The sequence below is a fragment of the Puma concolor genome, chromosome E1, assembly GCF_028749965.1.
Source record: "Puma concolor isolate L17-30 chromosome E1, mPumCon1.1.hap2, whole genome shotgun sequence".
Lineage (NCBI taxonomy): Eukaryota > Metazoa > Chordata > Mammalia > Carnivora > Felidae > Puma > Puma concolor.
The window spans coordinates 52,739,932-52,760,782 of NC_141680.1; the positions used below are offsets into that span (position 1 = coordinate 52,739,932).

General features: G+C 39.2%; 1 protein-coding gene across 4 annotated transcripts in view; it reads right to left on the reverse strand.

The window, feature by feature from the left end:
- The window catches only part of ABCA10 (ATP binding cassette subfamily A member 10), a 71,129-nt gene that overhangs the window by 11,911 nt on the left and 38,367 nt on the right, over positions 1–20,851 (reverse strand). For all 4 annotated transcript variants that reach the window (XR_015244265.1, XM_086687874.1, XM_086687873.1 and 1 more), the window contains 10 exons: positions 20,071–20,190; positions 18,586–18,784; positions 16,580–16,746; positions 15,723–15,856; positions 13,956–14,093; positions 10,327–10,434; positions 9,374–9,544; positions 9,066–9,179; positions 3,217–3,336; positions 457–543 (listed from right to left, as the gene is read on the reverse strand). Coding sequence is in view for 3 of the 4 variants with exons in the window: in XM_086687874.1 (XP_086544000.1) it covers positions 457–543; positions 3,217–3,336; positions 9,066–9,179; positions 9,374–9,544; positions 10,327–10,434; positions 13,956–14,093; positions 15,723–15,856; positions 16,580–16,746; positions 18,586–18,784; positions 20,071–20,190 (1,358 nt within the window). In the remaining variant the exon portion in view is untranslated. The remainder of the gene's footprint in view (positions 1–456; positions 544–3,216; positions 3,337–9,065; positions 9,180–9,373; positions 9,545–10,326; positions 10,435–13,955; positions 14,094–15,722; positions 15,857–16,579; positions 16,747–18,585; positions 18,785–20,070; positions 20,191–20,851) is intronic.

Sequence of the window (20,851 nt, forward strand, 5' to 3'; positions counted from 1 at the left end):
CTTCGGCTCAGGTCATGATCTCACGGTTCGTGAGTCTGAGCCTCGGGTTGGGCTTTGTGCTGACAGCTCAGAGCCTGGAGCCTGCTTCGGATTCTTTGCATCCCTCCCTTTCTGCCCCTCCCCCATTTGTGCTCTCTCTCTCTCTCTCTCTCTCTCTCTCAAAAATAAATAAACACTAAAAAATTTAAAAAAAAATAACAGCAACCAAGCCTTTAGTATTTCTGAACAGCAACCAAGCCTTTAGTATTTCTGGTGTATATTATACTGTCATTGATTCCATATAGAAAAATATCTTTATGTTTTACTGTCATTATATTTGAATGTAGAATATAATAGAATATAGTAAGAGCGAGTATTTTTAGGATACTTAAATTTGCCGTTATTTAAATAAGACTAGGTGTATTACACAGTTACGAATCCTAGGCAATACACATTCAGGTAGAAAATTTTTCTTACTATTAAGATTGTTAAGAGAATGCTCTGATTGCCTTCCTTTATTTCATCATTCACACTTTCCGAGTTTCTCACATACACATAAAATACCTGTTGAAGAAACACAAGAGTTAAATGAAGTTTCCTCTGCTTGATGCATATAAAATTTGTGCACTAAATATGCAAACGTTGAACTTGAATTTGTTCTCTGTTACTAAAGTCTGTTGATGAGCTGACATCCTTCCTTGGTTGTAATCTCCAACACCTTCTGCCTTCCAATTGTATGTGGTAGGGATTGGCAGATTTCTTCTTCTATTTTTTCATCTAGACTGATTTTATTTTTGACACATAAATATTACATATTTTGTTCGATGTATGCTAACATCTATGAACATTCTCAGTACTGAGAGGCCTTGCAGTGTTCTTCCTGGTTACAGTTCTGTCATCATTATCCTCACCTCCTTCTAAAAGCCAGCCGGCACTGATCAGAATGTTAAACCCCAAATAGCGGGAGCTGTTTTGCAAAATAGCTAGAAATAGACGTGTTAAGTCTTAGAATACGACTTTTCACAACTGTAAAATACCTAGAAATAGGTATTTTTTTCACAATTGTAAAATACCTAGAAATAGATGTGTTAAGTCTTAGAATAAGATAATTATTGAAGTTAAGCACCACATTTAGTTTTTGTTTTTTTTTTAATTTTTTTTTTTTAATGTTTATTTACTTTGGAGAGATAGGGAAGAGCATGAGCAAGGGAGGGGCAGAGAGAGAGAGACACACAGAATCCACAGCAGGCTCCAGGCTCTGAGCTGTCAGCACAGGGCCCGACGTGGGGCTCCACGTGGGGCTCGACGTGGGGCTCGAACTCACCAACCGTGAGATCATGACCTGAGCCGAAGCCGGACGCTCAACCGACTGAGCCACCCAGGCGCCCCAAGCACCACATTTAGTTTTGCATTTCCCTCAGTTCCATAAGATAGGTAAACGAGAGGGAATATATAATTCTCATTATTCTTTTTACTAAAAGTGAATGTTCTCAGAAGAATCGAATATTTTTTCTGCCAATAAATGCTAAAAGGGATATTTTAAAAATTACTACCATTTAGTGAGTGTCCACACTATGTGAGATCCTGGGCTTGGCAGAATACATATATTACCTTCTAAGAGCAAACATTATTTCAATCTTTTTATAATAGATATTTTATAATAAAATACCCTTGACTATAGTTTTGCAATTCTGATTTGTTCTTCAGATGAATATTTTTTAGCTGCCTCCTATTAAAAATACTATTTAGGGGCGCCTGGGTGGCGCAGTCGGTTAAGCGTCCGACTTCAGCCAGGTCACGATCTCGCGGTCCGTGAGTTCGAGCCCCGCGTCAGGCTCTGGGCTGATGGCTCAGAGCCTGGAGCCTGTTTCCGATTCTGTGTCTCCCTCTCTCTCTGCCCCTCCCCCGTTCATGCTCTGTCTCTCTCTGTCCCAAAAATAAATAAACGTTGAAAAAAAAAATTTAAAAAAAATAAAAATACTATTTAATGGGGCGCCTGGGTGGCTCAGTCGGTTGCACATCCCACTCCAGCTCAGGTCATGAACTCATGGTTTGTGAGTTCGAGCCTCACATCGGGCTCTGTGCCCACAGCTCAGAGCCTGGAGCCTGTTTCAGCTTCTGTGTCTCCCTCTCTCTCTGACCCTCCCCCGTTCATGCTCTGTCTCTCTCTGTCTCAAAAACATAAATAAATGGTAAAAAAAAATTAAAAAAAATAGTATTTAGCATTAATGATTTTTAAATTTTTTATTTAAGTTTTTATTTTATTCTATTTTATTAAATGTTTATTTATATTTATTTAGAGAGAGAGAGAGAGAGAGAGCATACACATGTACCATGGTGGAGGGGTAGAGAGAGAGGGAGAGAGAATCCCAAGCAGGATCCACGCTGCCAGCACAGAGCCTAATGTGGGGTCCATCTCAAAGTGTGAGATCATGACCTGAGCTGAAATCAAGGGCTGGGCACTTAACCAACTGAGCCACCCAGGTGCCCCTAAGTTTTTATTTTAATTTGAGTTAGTTAACAGACAGTGTTATATTAGTTTCAGGAGTACAATACAGTGATTCAATAGTTTCATACATCACATGGTGCTCATTAAGAAGTGTGCTTGCACAGGGCGCCTGGGTGTTTCAGTTGGTTAAGTGTTTGACTCTTGATTTCGGCTCAGGTCATGACCTTATGGTTTGTGGGATTGAGCCCCATGTTGGGAGCCTGCTTGGGATTCTCTCTCTCCCCTTCTCTCTCTGCCCCTCCCCCATTCATGTGTGCATGTGCTTTCTCTCTCTCTCTCTCTCTCTCAGAATAAATAAACAAACATTAAAAACAAAAGGAGTGCACTTGCAAATTTCTTTATAGTGGGAGTGATAAAGTCCAGAACTGTGATGTAGATGACATTTATCAACAGTTGCCCCCAAATTCTCAGCAGTGCTTGGTTTCCCCCAGAAGTGCTTTGTAGCAACATGATTTCCTTCCCTTACCAATCACATCTCCAAAGCAATTTATTGACACTAAGTGGCATGCAATCAAAGAGCGCAATATGTCACATCTCCCATGTGATCTGATATTTAGGAAAAGGGACTCAAGCACAGTCATCAACTTTATTCAGTTTTGCAATCTTAGTTTCAGAACTTACCAGCATCGAATAACTCCTAAATTTTATACTTGTTTCAACACTGGGCAAAGATTTCATTAATGGGCTACATGGTTAAGGCCAGTCACACAGTAGGTAATATTGCTTACCTCCATAAAAAGTATGAAAAATCTAATTAAAGTGTAGAAAGGTATTGAAATCATGCATAGAATTAAACTGGGGTCTTCAGGTTTGGCTGATGATTGGATGATGAGTAAAAATATTGAAATCTAGAAGAAAAATATCCATAGGTATTTTAATTTTCTCAGTCGTACATAATATTTTAAGCTTTTTAAATGAATAATCTGTTTTCCTAGGAGATATTCTCATTTTCACTTTATATATAGCAATATTGCTAGGTTTTCCTCTTTAGGAAGCAAGAAACTATCATTACAACTGAAACACAAGTTTATAATATCTAAAAGATAAATATCTTTTAAATATCTAGAAGATTTTGCACTATCTGATATGGATAGAGAGTAACAATAAAAGAAAGGGATATTACATTATTTACCCTGTTCATCACCAAAAATCCTCATATGCTTTTAGCACCAACGTATAATTTAGAATTAACTAATGATATGACTTGGAATCTTAAAAGAGAAAAGGACAAAATAAACGTTGAGGTATTTATTGCCATATGTAAGCAATAGGAAAGATATGAGAATTATCCATTTTGACACTAAGGTAGGAATAGTGAAAGGTTGAAAACATCCTGGGAGGAATGAATAAGTCAAGGGGATAAAAGGCACAGCAGAAGAAATATAGTCAATGGTAAGGTAATAGCGATGTATGGTGACAGAGGGTAGCTACCCTTGAGAGCATAGCATAACGCGTTAACTTGTGGACTCACTATGTTGTTCACCTGAAACCAATGTAACGTTTTGTGTCAAGTATACTCAAAACAAAATCCTCAGAGAAAAATAATATGGACAGCACCATACATGGCAGCCCATATTCCCAAGTCAGACTACTTTGGTGGTTTCCTAAGTGGACTACCTGGATCAAGTTCTCCTTTCGCCACAGATCCATGGGGCATTCTGAAGAAGGATTTGGTTTGGTTTGAATAAGAATCACTTTCTTTTACATATTCCTTATAAGTCCTCTGATTGCAAAGATTGTTTTGCTCGAGCAAAGTGTCTGGCACTTTGTAACAGAGAAATGCAATAAATATCAATGAATGAATGAATGAATGAATGAATATTGGAAAGGCAGGAGGATTTCTATCTTTATGTTTTTATTCATCAAATAATCAAAAAAGATACATATTAAAAAAATTTTTAAATGTTTATTTATTTTTGAGAGAGAGAGACGGAACCCAAGCAGGGGAAGGGCAGAGAGAGAGGGAGACACAGAATCCGAAACAGGTTCCAGGCTCCGAGCTGTCAGCACAAGATATGTGAGCAAGATGTGACCTGAGCCAAAGTCGGATGCTCAACCACCTGGGCCACCGAGGAGTCCCAAAAAAGATACACATTAAGGGTTCAATTTATGCAGATCACTTTGTGGAGTGGTATTGTAGTTACTACAGTTGTAGGAATAAAAGAGGGTGAAAGACAAGAAGAGGCTAGAAGCTGTTACTGAGCATTTACTGTTTACCAAGGACTTTGATGAGCAGTTGACTAGCACTGTGATGGTCAATGTGCTTTGAAACAGTCAGTCCTAACCCTTTAAAGTATTATGGTTATTATATATATTTTCCGAGGGTCAGATAAATGAATTGACTTGCCCAGCGTCTTACAGCTATTCAGTGCTAGGTCAAGGATTCAAACCGGGGGCTGTCTGGCTCTAGAGCCCAAACTCTTAACCGCTATACTTTTATAGGAAGATAACCGGCCTTACATCAAGTCAGTGGACATGACTTCGGCTGCCATGATACATATGAAACAGATGATAGAACAAAAACGCATATAAATAATGTTTCCTCCACAAGCACCAGAAACATTTTCTGGAGGAAAAAGCAATATCAACAGAAACAGGTTCACTAGTTTATTTTATAACCTTGTATCAGAATCTCCTTGAAGATTTACTGTTCATGCCATTTATAAGTAATAAAGGTTCTGCTGTAACAAAGTATGCAGCAATATATCTTCAGTTATAAAAAACTGAAGTTAAACCTTCTAATTCTAAAAATGCAATTAAATAACTTATCTTTGACAACCCTACCTCTCTTCTCTTATTCCCTTAATGCACTAATTACCTCATCTATCTTGTCCCAAACATCAGAAAAATAAAAAGAATCCTTTCATTGGATCTTTCCTCTGGCAAACAATACCAACAACATTACATTTAAAGGAGTTGTAAAACACTTCCTATTTCTACTTCCCCATTCTATATTTATTCTTCCATCTGCTATAAACTGGATTCTATATTCACTGCTGTAAAAAACTGAAGTTTTTTTTAAATTTTTTTTTAACGTTTTTATTTATTTTTGAGACAGAGAGAGACAGAGCATGAACAGGGGAGGGTCAGCGAGAGGGAGACACAGAATCGGAAACAGGCTCCAGGCTCTGAGCTGTCAGCACAGAGCCAGACGCGGGGCTTGAACTCACAGACCGCGAGATCATGACCTGAGCCGAAGTCGGCCACTTAACCGACTGAGCCACCCAGGCGCCCCAAAAACTGAAGTTTTAAAAGTTAGCTGTGGACTTCTACCTGTAGAAATATAGAAGAATAGATATCCTGAAAGACCTTACCCGTGCCATCTAAAACACATGTCCTTTAAATACACTGCTAGTCTCGGGGAAAAAAGCGAGAGAATTCTTTGACAGGAAACACAAAGTCTGCAACCTAACTTGGACTATTAAGTAAACACTACATCTGAGCGACCAGGGAACAAATGTGCATTCCAGTTCAGGGATTGAGAGGTCCTTCCCTCCAAATACCCTCGATAGAATAAGTATAGAATAAATAACCCTCTTTAGGGGTATTCCTTGCAACCCCCATATTAAGGCATGACGCTCTAAGATGGTGAATGCCCTACATGGGCTCTACACTGTACTTCTTGCAAAAGTAATTGAAAATTCTTCTAGGATGAAAATATCCCCAGTATAAGATCTTGAGAGTTCCATACTTAAAGGTCAACTAAATATGTGCACCCAGCTAAAATAAATAAATAAATAAATAAATAAATAAATAAATAAATAAACATTCAAATATACAAAGCAGCCAGCCACAAGTGGCTGGGGGGGATGGAGTTTGGGGGGGGGACAACCAACAACAGATTATAACTATTTGAAGACTGTTATCATTGTCAAAGAACAAGTACAAATATTATTTTAATTAAATGTATAAGTAAATCAAGTGTGGAATAAAGAACACAAAAGCAAGTAACAAGAGATCATGAGAAACCGCTGGACATATCTGAAATAGAGCCAAATCGTTTTAGAAAACAAAGTTGAAATTTTAATAAGTTGATCAAAGATTAAGCGTAACTCAGAAATAGCTGAATCAAAAAATAAGTGAATTGGAAGGAGAGTCTGAAGCATTTCCCAGAATGCAGCAAGGACATGGACATAGAAAGTTTGAGCAAAATGCTAAGAGATGTGGAGAACAGACTGAGAATAACACTAATACTATCTCAGTAGAGTCCAGGGAGCAAAAAATAAATATTTTATTCGCACTTTCTTAAGAGAGGTAATATTTAAAGAGGTGCTGGCAGAGAAATTCCTGGAACTGACAAATGAATTCACAGATTCAGATGGCAAAATTCATTTGAAAAAAATGTTAAATACAAAGAAATCCACACCTAGAAACAATGTAATGAAATTAAAGGTGCGAAAGTCAAAGACCTTAAAAGTAGTCGAAGACGAATCCTCTACAAAGGAATGGCAGACAGCAATACATCTCAATAGCAAAAAGGTCAGCAAGAGGTTAGTGAATTTAGGTGATAAGAGAAAATAATTGTCAGCCAAGAAGTTTATATGCAGTAAAATTAACTTTTAAGAATGAGAGTGAAAAATGGCTCTAATGAGAATAAAAAGACAAAGTTACATGTGTGAATGGTGGACAAATGGTCAACAAAAAGTGTCTACAAATATTTTTTAACTTCTTAAAATAATGATGTTTATTTATGAGATTAAAAATGAGAGAACCAAACACTAGAGAATATCATGTAAGTAGGGTGAGCAATTATTGATCATAAAGTCTCCAAAATACAGTGTTGGAAGTAATTAGGATATTGATTAACTTTAGGCTCCATTAAGTTTGGCATGGGGAAAAGAAAATCAAGGATATTATGGGCTGAGTTTTGTCCCCTCAAATTCACATATTGAAGTTCTAAGCCCAGTAGAACATGATTGTATTTGGAGATGGGGTCCTTAAAGAGGTCATTAAGATTAAAGACGTCATGGAGGTGGGCCCTAATCCAATGTAACTATTGTCCTAATAAGAGGAAATTTAGACACACACACACACACACACACACACACAAGTATACATCTGGGGGGGAGTCAAAAGTTACTGTCAAAAGTTACACGCATAATCGCGACCATGCAGAGGGCTGGTTCCCCTAACTCCCATGTTGTTCAAGGGTCACCTGTAGTCTCAAAATATATAAAGCAAAAACTGATTAAATGAGAGGATGAAACAGACAACCCTACCTTTATATTGGGATGAATAAGGGGAGAAAAACCAAACAGATCAAGGACTAATTCCAATAGTTAAGGAGGCGTTACCTCGTTACGGCATTTGACTATTGTAGCACAAGCACTTATAAAATCGACCCAATGAATGATATGATTGGGTACTGCAAGGAGGATACTTAGAGACTAAGAAGCAATTCAATAGCCTTTACGATCTCTGCCGGCATACTGAATTCTCCAACTGGCTGTATTTGTGACATTCCCGTCCACACTAAATCCAAACCTTTGGATATTACCCACAAAGACCAGCCACTGTGACTGTACCAGCCCCAAAGAAGTAAGATGTTGGCTCTCTTTACCCTAAACCCTCTGCCCTGTCCCCACATACAGGAGAAGGGGAAACCCAGAAGCAAATAGAAAAATTAAAAGGGTAGACCCTGCTCCCTTTCTCACCACTGGTCCCCAAACTAAGGGCATGCCTGAAGTGGGGTTGGGGATGGAGCTTTTGAGATTAAAGCTATGATTTGGACTTGGCTGGCCTTTTAAGTGAATCTTAATGAGCTATTTTACTATCTGAAATGGTCAGAAAGCTATGATATCTGCTCAAGATGTCAACAAGGCATAGGGAAGGGAATACAGCAGAGTGCCTAATGTAATAAATGTTTTTATTTATTAATCAAACTTTTCCATGTTTATTTGTTTGATTACATTACTAGTCAATATGGTCACCTATCACACTTTTTTTTTTTTTTTTTTTAGTAAGTAGAATTATTCAGGAGAAAAACTACACTGAGTTGAGAGGCTTGGGTTCAGGTGTGATTCTTTTAAGTTCTTCCCACTCAGTAAAATGAGGGGACTGTCCCAAGTGATCTAGTCTTTCAGGTGAGCCCTGCCAGGGTTTCTACAGATATTTTGGTTCTCTCCAAAGAAACAGAGATATAAAAGAGAAACCTCAAAGAACAGATGGAAATAGGAGAGAGAAAATGAACAAGAAATACTGAAACCATGAACACAGTCCAACAGTAATGGAGGTACAAAAGAAGTGATTCCATTCTCTTCTAAGTAATGTATTTAGGGGTGCCTGCATGGCTCAGTTGGTTGGGCACCTCACTTTGGCTCAGGTCATGATCTCATGGTTTGTGACTTCGAGCCCCACATTGGGCTCTGTGCTGACAGCTTAGAGCCTGGAGCCTGCTTCACATTCTGTGTCTCCCTCTCTGTCTGCCCCTCCCCCAGTCATTCTCTCTCTCTCTCTCTCAGTCAAAAGTAAATAAACATTTAAAAATTTTTAAGTATTTATACTTAACTTTGAATTCTTAAAAATAAGCTTTAAAAAAATTTAATATAAATGTGCATATGTATGCATAGATACTTACAATAAGAAACCCGAGACACCAAAGGCCATTATTTTTTCTTCTCTTGAGAAAGATGAATGAAATCACATACGTGAAGAATATAAGAGAAGCTGCACAACCAACTATGCAAACCACCTACAAACAATATATTTAGTGGCAAGATTAGAGATGGCAGGTCACGTATGGGACGGGGAACAGGGAGATAATGAGATCATAAGGCTGTGTAAGGCCATTTTCTCACACACGCCTTTCGTTAACGATACAACGCTAATGGAAGTGAATGTTTGTTTCTATTATATTTTGGCCTGGTGAAAAAAATGATCACTTACAAGAGCAAACATGAGCACCAGTGGGAATCTGACTTCCAAAACCATGAGGCAGTTAATTAAATACACCGAAAGAAGAATTGAGCAGTATAATGGAATGTCCACAAGAGCCTGTCCAATCCAGTATGCCGAAGGACACAGGCCTGAAATCCATAACTGAGACTGAGTTTTTTGCTGATAAAGAAACAGAAGGGATACAGAAGGGTTTGAAATGTTGGGTCGAAAAGGTATTTTGTTTATGCGAAAATACAAACTTTTAATACATTTTAGAAATAGCATGTTGTAATTTTTTTTGTCTGTATTATTTTATATAGTGAATCTGAGCTTCAGTAACTTTCTAACCCAGGTCTAGGTAATCAGGCCTCAGGCAACTAATACCGTCCCAGAGAAACACCGTGTCACTGTGACTGCAGAAGGGCATGTCTCTAAGTATCTGATGTCCAATATGGGAATATACAGCCATTGGCTCAACAGGAAAAGTCTGGATTATTTGTAGAATTGATTTACTCTTTGATAAATTTACTCTTAGATAAATGAAAATGATGATAACATAAAATTTTAAAGCTTGATTTACAAAAGTGTTGTTAAAAGTTCAGAAACATGGTGTATCTTACATTGGACGCTCTATTTAAAAAAAACACACACATTCCTTTTGGAACTGTGAAATAACAACACACAGTCAAGAAGCACCACACTTTCACCTCTAGAGTTGATTCAGTAGGGTTCCCTTAAAGGTGAGGCAATTTCATGGTGTTGAATAGTGAATTTTCTGACTCCTTTGACATTGTGATTAACCATTTGACAGAATCTATAATGAGACTAGAACAACGACATAATTTATGTGTAGACACATTTTTCTTGAAGAACTATCCTGTGTGTATACAGCAGTGAAATTCTGATTTTTGAAGTCAGAGAAAATCATCTTTGTCCTCCTCCCCTCCCACACCCCCTCTTACTTTGCGATCGCTGAGGCTGCTCATGCCAATGTAAGGAGAAAGGCAGTTTGCAAGGACCAGCAAAAATAAAGGCCCATTCACAAAACCAAATTCCACTAAGACGCCATTCTGGAAGTTCAAAACACACCTGTAAGCTATTGAAATTGTTACATATCATGCAATCAAACATAGTCGTAAGATATGACATAGTGAGAACTTCAGAATGGAAGCATATACCTAATTTAAGAAGCAAACACAGACAGGGGTACCTGGGTGGCTCAGTCAGTTAAGTGTCTGACTTTGGCTCGGGTCGTGATCTCACAGTTTATGACTGCTGGGCTGTCTGCTGTCAGCGCAGAGCCCGCTTCTTCCGATCCTCTGTCCTCCTCTCTCTCTGCCTCTCCCTCATTCGTGCTCTCTCTCAAAACTAAATAAACATTAAAAAAAAAAAAAAAAAAACAAGCAAACACAGGCAGAAGTGGCCATGTTTTGCTACCCTAAATAGCAGGCTCCATTCCCAGGAACTGCACGATATCAACAGAAATTCAAAATCTGAATTCATAGGCATGTATCCAGAGATTGTGAGCAGGTTCTTTTTCATATTTACATCTAGTAATTGTTAAGCAAAGACATATACTCTTTGGAGCTGCACTGATAGTCTCTGAAGCAGAGAGACTGCTTATTCCGGTTCCCTACTTCCAAGTAGATGAATTATAGATAATAGCCTCTAAAACTCTTGAACTTGAAGCTGTTCTTGTCCCTACCTGCGAAATATAATTAGAGGAGGGCAAATCTTTCCTGCGTAAAACACTTTTGGACATCTAGAAATATTTATTTATTTATTTATTTATTTATTTATTTATTTTTTCAACGTTTATTTATTTTTGGGACAGAGAGAGACAGAGCATGAACGGGGGAGGGGTTAGAGAGAGAGGGAGACACAGAATCGGAAACAGGCTCCAGGTTCGGAGCCATCAGCCCAGAGCCCGACGCGGGGCTCGAACTCACGGACCGCGAGATCGTGACCTGGCTGAAGTCGGACGCTTAACCGACTGCGCCACCCAGGCGCCCCTCTAGAAATATTTAAATTAATCTTTAAGGCATGGAAGGGTCTTACTATAAATCTAAGTTGTTTTCCAGACAGGGTAATGTATTACTGTTATAACAATGGACTGGGAAAAAAGAAAAAAAGAGTACAGAAACGGCCTTATTTCATAGGCAAAAAAAACTAGAGGTGCCATTATATTAATTTCTTACTATAAAAATTTCATTCTCTACAACCACTATGCATATACTTGTAAACATTCACCCAATTTCCACCATTTTTCCCTTTTTTATCTACAATAATTAAACACACCTGTTAGGAATTACTTGAAGGCTGAGGACAGTTATTAAAATCGTATATAATCAAAAACTGCACTGTATCTCATAAGACACAAAACAGAAAAGAGCCAAGACCCAAAAGGACACTTCAGAATTTAAAACGAAAGAGAAAAAATGGGGCGCCTGGGTGGCTCAGTCAGTTGAGCATCCAACTCTTGATGTGGCTCAGGTCATGATCTCATGGTTCATGAGTTCAAGCCAGGAATCATGGGCTATGCTTGTGCTCTCTCTCTCTCTTAAAATAAGTAAGTAAACTTCAAAAAAAATAAATAAAATAAAATGATAGAGAAAACACCACAGAACTGTTAAATAATCATAATTTTAGAGTTGGATTGTATATTCTCATAAATTTCAGTGTGATCTATCCGTCTATTTACTCTCCACATTTCCCCCCCTTAAACAAGGAGTTTAGTTTTATTTTCTCTGTGCATTTGCAAAACACTTAGGACCAATGCTTGGTGAGTTCAAGCCCCACACTGGGCTCTGTGCTGGCAGCGAGGAGCTTGCTTGGGATTCTCTCTCTGCCCCTCCCCCACTTGTTCTTGCTCTCCCCGCCCCCCCCCACAAATAAATAAATACACTTAAAAACAAATAAAACCTCCTGTGAAAAAAAAATTACATTAAAAAAAAAAATGGCCTAAGAGGGATTAGTGCCTTAGCTCTAGGGAGCTACAGCAACTGTGACTGGTCCAAGTAATTGAAAAAATATCGGGAAAATAGAACAGGAGGCAAGAGAATGAGAAATCACTGAGGAAGAGGGCCTTGAAGTGGGCCACCAGGGGGAACTGGAGGCCGGGGGGTGGGTCTGGATGGAGGGAGGGGCCCCCACTGGTAGCCACTGGGTGGGGGTTACGGAGGCTCAGTATATCCACGAGGAGGTATCACTGGAGTAGGTCCACGCATCCCAGGTGGGGGCATAGGACCTGGGTGACCCATGGGAGATCCAAACGGAGGCCCTCGAGGGGGCATGCCCTTTGGAATAGGTCCGGGATGAGGCACTCCAGGTGGCCATCGGGATGGTGGCTGTCCCCCGCCCCCAGAGCCTGGGGGCCCAGCATGGGGGTGTCCTAAGCCATAAAGACCACGGTGGGCTGGCTGCATCTGAGACACCCTTGGATGGGGCATCCCACCTGGTGGGAATGGGTGAGGACGTGAGTGTCCATGCCCAGGATGTCCAGCCCCTGGGGTTCCTGCTGATGGTGGGCCAAGTCCTCCAGCTCCAGGAGGCACAGGTGGTGGGGGCATGGCTGGGGGGTATCCCAGGTGGAAGCATTCTAGGAGGCGGCACTGTGGTGTTGGGGGGAGGGAGGACCCAGGAGGAGGCATGCCTGGTGGAGGAAGCCTGGACCCCAGTGAGATACCACAGGATTGGGGGCTGAGGGTGGATGTGGTGGATACTTTCTACACTTGCTTTAATCAATGTATATCACATACTCAATAAACTCCCCTACGGAGAAGTGATGTAAGATTAAGGATTTGCATTTGAAGCTTTGTAAGTGTTCTAGATTTCTAAGCAAGTCCATTCATTCACTGATTTTAGAAACTATGTATTAGGTACCTAGTTAAGTGTGAAGAGTTATTAAAGACAGATTCTTTAACAGACCTATTATTTTTCTCTATTATTTTACAGTTTTCAGTGTCTTTGGATCTTGGCTCTTTTAATGTTCTATGTCTTGGGGAGCTGTGGATAATTTTGAATAGACAAGATTTTATTTTATTTTTTTCAATGCATTTATTTAGTTTGAGAGAGCACTCATGCAAGCAGGGGAGCAGCAGAGAGAGAGGGAGACAGAGCATCCCAAGCAGGCTCCGTGCCGACAGCACGATGCAGGTTCGACCCCACGAACCATGAGATCATGACCTGGGCAGAAATCAAGAGTCAGACGTTCAAACACCTGAGCCACCCAAACACCTGAGCCACCCAAACACCCCGATTAGATAAGATGTTAGACTGGAAGGATGAGGCCAGTGATAAAACGAGTCTCTAAGTATCAGGTAGACACTCAAGAAATATTTGTAGAATGAATGAAAAAGGTCAGGCTTCTGTTCTAGGCACTGAGGAAACGGATTTAATCCTCACAATAACTATATATAGTAGATACAATTATATTCCCCATTTTATAGATGAAGACAGTAAAGCAAGGAATGGCTAAGAAAGTTCCTAATAAATAGCAGAAACAGGACTCAAACTCAGGTGGTAAGCTATAGAGTTCTCCCCCTTTATCCCTCATTAAATAGTCTCTTGTATAAGTGAATACTGTACTTACAAAAGGAAATGTGCTTCTCTCTGTTTTAATAAGTTCGGTAAAGTTAAAAATTCCAAGAAGCGCATTGCTAACAATTCCCATAAGAACAGGAAAACAAGTCATTCTCTTGGTATTACACACAACTGAAAATCTGTAATCCTTAAAAAAAAAAAAAAGACACACAAATATAAGTTTTAAATTCTTAAAGCAATCATACTTTCTGTACAACTTATAAAGGACCAGGGTGGAATTAGGGTGAGAAGGAGACTATTAGTTTTTCTTTGACACTTCAATCTTTTTGAATTGTTGTAAGAATGCATTATTTTGGTAATCCAAATGACTTATTCTGTAAATGAAATAGATGAACATTCACTAACATGAAAGGATGTCAACGATTTATATTTTATGTGACAGAAAGAGTTTCAGGGCCCTCTAATACAATTCCAATTTAGGAAATATGTCTTAGAATATGAGATTGTTCTAAAAATAATGTATTTTTATAAAGGAAAAGTGTGTAGAAGACATTTACCAAACAACAGTTAGAAATATAATATGGGAAAATAAAGAAATGAAATTATTTAGAGAATTTTCCCTTCTGCATTACATATCCCAGTAATGTTTTAATTTCCCTATTAAAACTGAGTTGCTTTTTTTCTGCTTTATGGAGGTGTAATTGACAAACAACATTTTAATCTACTTAAAACGTAGTTCATAATGATTTGACATACATATATATTGTGAAAAGATTCCTCCCATCTAGTTAACATTTCCATCACCTCAAATGTATATGTGTGTGCATATATATTATATGTATGAACACTTATATATAATATATATGAACATTTAAGTTCCACTCAGCAAATTACAATTATACCTTACAGTGTTATCAACTATAGTTTCCACATTACACATTAGGTCTTCAAACCTTATTTATCTTTTTTTTATGTTCATTTATTTTTGAGAGAGAGAGAGAGACAGAGTACAAGTGGGAGAGGGGCAGAGAGAGAGGGAGACACAGAATCTGAAGCAGGCTCCAGGCTCTGAGCTGTCAGCACAGAGCCTGACGCGGGGCTGGAACCCACGAAACGTGAGATCATGACCTGAGCGGAAGTCGAAGTCGGACGCCCAACTGACTGAGCCACTGAAGCGCCCCAAGACTTATTTATCTTATAGCTGAAAGCTTATACGCTTTTACCAGCCTATCCCTATTTTCCCCACCCTTAGCCCCTGGCAACCACTTTTCTACTTTCTGCTTCTAGGAGTTTGACTTTTTTTTTCTACTTATAAGTGATACCACGTAGTATTGGCCTTTCTCTATCTGTTTTGTTTCACTTAGCCTAATGCCCTCAAGATCTATCCATGCTGTTGCAAAACATGCATTGCTTTTATAACAAATAAAATCATTAATAACGGTGCCTGGGTAGCTCAGCTGGTTAAGCTTCTGACTCTTGGTTTTGGCTCAGGTCATGATCCCGCAGTGAATGAGTTCAAGCCCCACATAGGACTCTGTGCGGACAATGTGGAGACTACTTGGGAATTTTCTTGCTCTCCCTCTCTGTGGCCCTCCCCCCGTCCTCTCAAAATAAATAAACTTTAAAAAATAAAAAACAAATCACGAATAAAAGATGATCCCTTTAAGAGATAGAAACGTGTGCTCTTTAAAGGATTACAATTTCATACTTTAACTCAACAAGGACTCAAGAGTTGAGTTGCTTCTCTATAGATCTCAAGTATTAGAAGGTGGCAAGACCCCATTCATGATTCAACAGTACGTGGATGCAAACATACCTTCCGGTCACCAGACACTATGATGGCTCCATTGTAGGAAGGATCATCGGAGCCATTTCTATTTCTAAAATCATCTACTTCCAGAAGTATATCCTGACGCTTCAGTGCCTGCATAAAGTCTTCAATATTTGATCCTAATGTAATCAACGAAGGAAGGCAGAATAACATCAAGGAAACCAACGTCTAAGCTTTAAAATAGCAAAGATGTCTCCTCATGTTAAGGAATGCCCAGGATAACATGATAAGGACCTTCACTCTCTGAGAATATCCTGAGATTAATTCCGATGCTGGGACAATGAAATGTGGTCTACTGTCTTGAGTGCAACAGACTCCTTTCAGAAATATGTTCGCGGATTTTGTACTTTTATGAAGGGAAAAGGATTTATTCCTGAGGGCTAGATTTGCAATTCTCACAGAAATAAAACTTTTTATTAGCAATTTTTATAAACTCTGCCAGATGTCTGTAATGTTTGTAGCTACAAATACTATACACAAAATACAAACCTCCTAAGCTAGGCTTGTTCTACTGATGATACAAATCGGTCCTACTCATTATCTAACCTGTTGTATGTGGCCAACTCTGCAGTGATATTTACTGTACGAGGGACCCGTTCAAGACATCTTCATGAGATGAAGGTAATTTGATATTATCCATTATGTCCATTACTTTTCTTGGTTTGAAAACATGTTATCAATTTCCTTAATTTGAAAACAAAGCAAGCTCTGGACACACACACCGCTTCTCCCCCGTGCCTCTCAAGCTATTTTTAATATAGGTCTTTTTTGCTGCTCGGGTTTGTGTTTCAAAAGATCTTTGATGATACAAACCAAGAGTAGATTTAATCCCTATTTCTCACCTGTATTGTTGATGACCAATAGACTGGTAAGAGGAGTCTGTGAGGGTTGTTCCAGAGAAAGAAAATACATACTGGATGAGAGCTCCCGACAATGAGTGGAATGAGATAATGCAACCACTATCTTCACAAAAATGGTAGGGATTAAAGGAATACCAAGTAATAGTAACCTAAGTAAAAGAAAATTAAAATGCAAGTCTAAAACATCTTCCCTCCAACTATTTAAGTCACAAAACATGCCATAGAAATGCCAACTTTTGGAAATTCAACATACAAATATGGCGGTTAGTTACATAAAATGACAATGACGTTAATCTGAAAGAGGGCTCAAAATTTTTCATAAATCACATCACACTGCAAGATTTCCAAGGATAATAAGAGCATCAAAAGAGAAGGTGAAATCCAAGTGGGTTCCTCTGGTGGGTTCGCTGGTTGATCAGGACAACAGGGAAAACATTGGATGGGATATCGGGAGCCTCTAACAGCCTATCTGCATAGTTTTAAAGGGAAAGAAGCCTTATTTCACACTGCCCTCAAACTTGCAATGTGTACAATTTCAAGTACCATTTTAACTTGCATCAGCTGTTGTTTTGTGTATACTTTAATTTTCATGAAACTAGATGCCATATTTAATGCACAGTTTTCAGGTCCTAGAATGCATTCTTCCAGCTCAAACTACCAGTTGGAAATCTCTCAAGTAATCCTTTTGTTTCTCTAATTAAACTTGGTGAGTCCACTCTTTGCAACGACTTCTTTCGCATCAGACCTCAGGCTCTACCACCTTCTCCCTTCACAGGGGAAAAATGAAGTCCAAACTCTCGCTGATCTTATCACCTCCCCTCCAAGGACAGAAAACATTTCCATCCCCTCAGTCTGTCCTTCTGCTGTAATAGATGTTATCTCTGCTCACAACCAAAGCTCAGTTCTTCTCAATACTGCTCTGAACCCAGACCTTTGCCACCCGCCCTGACACCTTGCTTTGTTAGCCCATCTTTCATTGTTTTCATCCTATTGGCATATTCTTACCATGGCTGAAGCATTTTCTAATGTCTCCCATTGATTAAGGGGGTGGGGGAGGCAACAACAAAGAAAAAAAAAAGAAACTTCCCGACTTCAATCTCTCTTCAGCTATTACCTATCTTTCTACTTCCCTCCATGGCCAAGCACCTCGAAAGAGTTATCTATTTTCAGATCTTCTCGCCTTAAAACCTTTCATGACTTCCCTTTTTACCAAATACGATTGATGCTTTCTGCTCTAAACTGGGGTTCTCTCCCTCCTATTTACTAATCCCTTCACGTTTTCCAGTCTTGGCTCAAATGTGACCATTTCAAAGAGGCCAACACTGATCACCTTATTTAGAACTATAACGAACCCCTAACTCCCACCAGCCCTTCCCATCCCTTTACTCTATTTTGTGTCACCTACCATATAATTTATTTAGTTTCTATATTTGTTATTTGTTATCTTTTCCTCCCAGCCAGAAGGTAAACACCATAGCACCTAAAACAATGCCTAGCACATAACAAGCCTCAATAAGGATTTGTGACATAATAAATGATTAACATATTTATTGTGTAATTATTTAGTTAGTATTTTTCCTCCCCACATGATATAAGTCTAAAGGCCTTTTCAGTTGTACTCATTTCTGTAGGATAGTACTATAAGCACTGGAAAAACATTTATTAAACACATGAAGAAATTAATAGACTTGTTTTCTTCATGTTTGAACTTTTCTGCTCATATTCACTAGAGAGATTTAAAGTAGTCTGATACTGGGGCGCCTGGGCAGCTCAGTTGGTTCGGTGTCTGACTCTTGATTTCGGCTCAGGTCATGATCTCACGGTTTGTGAGTTTGAGCCCCGCATCAAGATCTCTGCTAACAGTGTAGATAGAGCCTGCTTGGGATTCTCTCTCTGCCTCGGTCTCTGTCCCTCCCGTTTGTTCTCTCTCGCTCTCAAAATAAATAAATAAAGTAGACTCAACAAAAAGAAAGCCATCTGATACTTACAAGGACAAAAGAAGTTTCCTCTCATGCCTTAACTTTAAGAAGCGAAGCCTTGCCATTGCACACACCTGTCGTCTCCAGAGAGTTCTGGTACTGATGGCCTTTCTCAATCCAGGAAGAGAGCAAGGAGCCTGTTGCATTTCAGACTCAGTTCCAGAATCCCTTGTCTCATTGACTTTCTCCTGTTTCCAAATGCCAACATCTGTAGCCATGTAGTAAACCATTATAATGGGCTACGCTATTTGTACTTTCTCTTTAGAAACTTTGAAAACGACACCAGAATGTTTTGAAACAGTACTTTTAGTAAGTTAAGCTACTGATATCCATAACTCTTACATTGAAAATGTGTCCTTCAGACAAATATAATAGATCCAATTCCAATGAGTGAGTATATTAACTTTTGAGACTGAGTTAGGCTTCTTGGGAAGCATTTATTCTTTCAAACCAATAGCAGCGTATTACCAAGGGATTTTTGCAGAGCGATTTTTATGTGAAAACACGAGGATAAATGTATGTAACTGAGTTTCTAAAAGGTCTGCTCTGTCATCTGGAGCTCCTCCACAGAATTACTGATGACTGACACCCCAGTGACTATTTCAAGATACTGGTTTTAAGGAATAGAAAGTCCATGAAAGACCTCTTGTTCAAATCCCACATATGCCTTGTGGCGGCTGTTATGTCTTGGCTAATCACTCAACTTCTCCAAATCTTAGTGTTCTCCCTGCATAACACAGTTATGATGGGAATCAGGAACAACATAATCCAACAGCTGAGCACAATGGCTGGCACACAGTTAGCCCCGAAATGCCTCTAATGATTATTATTACAAACCGAACTAAGGGAACATATCATCTTATCAAGTTACCTGTTGTTAATACATTAATGAGAATTACTTTACGAGCTAAGTAAGAGTACATTTTTATAGAGAATGGCAGGTAAGAGACAAAGCCAGGACTCATGACATTAGTAGGAAGCTATTGATGATAAAGGACAAGTGGGCATTGCAAAGGGATGTGAGTGTTACTGCCATAAGAGGGAGACAAATGTTACAAAGTAATTACCCAGCACCAGGTCTGATAATGTTAGATATAAAATAATTACAATACTTTTAGGGGCGCCTGGGTGGCTTAGTCAGTTAAGCGTCTGACTTTGGCTCAGGTCATGATCGCGTGGTTCATGAGTTCGAGCCCTGCATCGGGCTCTCTGCTGTCAGTGTGGAGCCCGCTTTGGATCCTCTGTCCCCTTCTCTCTCTGCTCCTCCCCCACTTGCTCGAATGTGCTCTCTCTCTCTGTCTCAAAAATAAATAAACACTACAAAAATTTAAATAAAAATAAAATAACTATGATTCTTTTAAAAGCAGGCAACTCTATTTTATACCTAATAACATTCTAGGCAGAATTCCACATAAAAATCTACAAATATGACAATACATGGTCATTTTCTGTTTTTTTCTTTCTTAATTTTCTGCTAGACACGCATTATTATACCTGGCTCATCAATTGTTGATTTGCCTTCTAGATTCAAGAAGACTTCATTCAGAGTTGTCATGGAAACATCATAATTCATTATGCCCTGATTAGAACACTTTTCAAGATCCCTGTAAAGATCTAAAAAGAAGAAAGTAATAAATTAATGCAATTAAAATTGCTGATAAATACACTGAAATCCTAAAGATCACTCAGAATAGATAAATCTAAAAGCATTTTCAAATTAAAGCTGCCACAATAAACCAATAAGAACATCCCCATGTTCTCTGGTCCTTCAAATCAATTTTATTATTTTAAATCTCTTTTTTATTTCAGAAGCTTTAACATTTCTTGTATCACCATGGCCATGTGTGAGTATGTATGTCTACTTAAAAAGTCATCGGGGCGCCTGGGTGGCGCAGTCGGTTAAGCGTCCGACTTCGGCCAGGTCATGATCTCGCGGTCCGTGAGTTCGAGCCCCGCGTCGGGCTCTGGGCTGATGGCTCAGAGCCTGGAGCCTGTTTCCGATTCTGTGTCTCCCTCTCTCTCTGCCCCTCCCCCGTTCATGCTCTGTCTCTCTCTGTCCCAAAAATAAATAAAAAAAAACATTGAAAAAAAAAAAAAAAAGTCATCAAGCGGCTCCGGGGTGGCCTCGTCGGTTAGGCATCTGACTTTGGCTCAGGTCATGATCTCGTGATTCGTGAGTTCAAGCCCCGAGCTGGGCTCTGTGCTGACAGCTCAGAGCCTGGAGCCTGCTTCAGATTCTGTCTCCCTCTCTCTCTCTCTGCTTCTCCCCCACTCA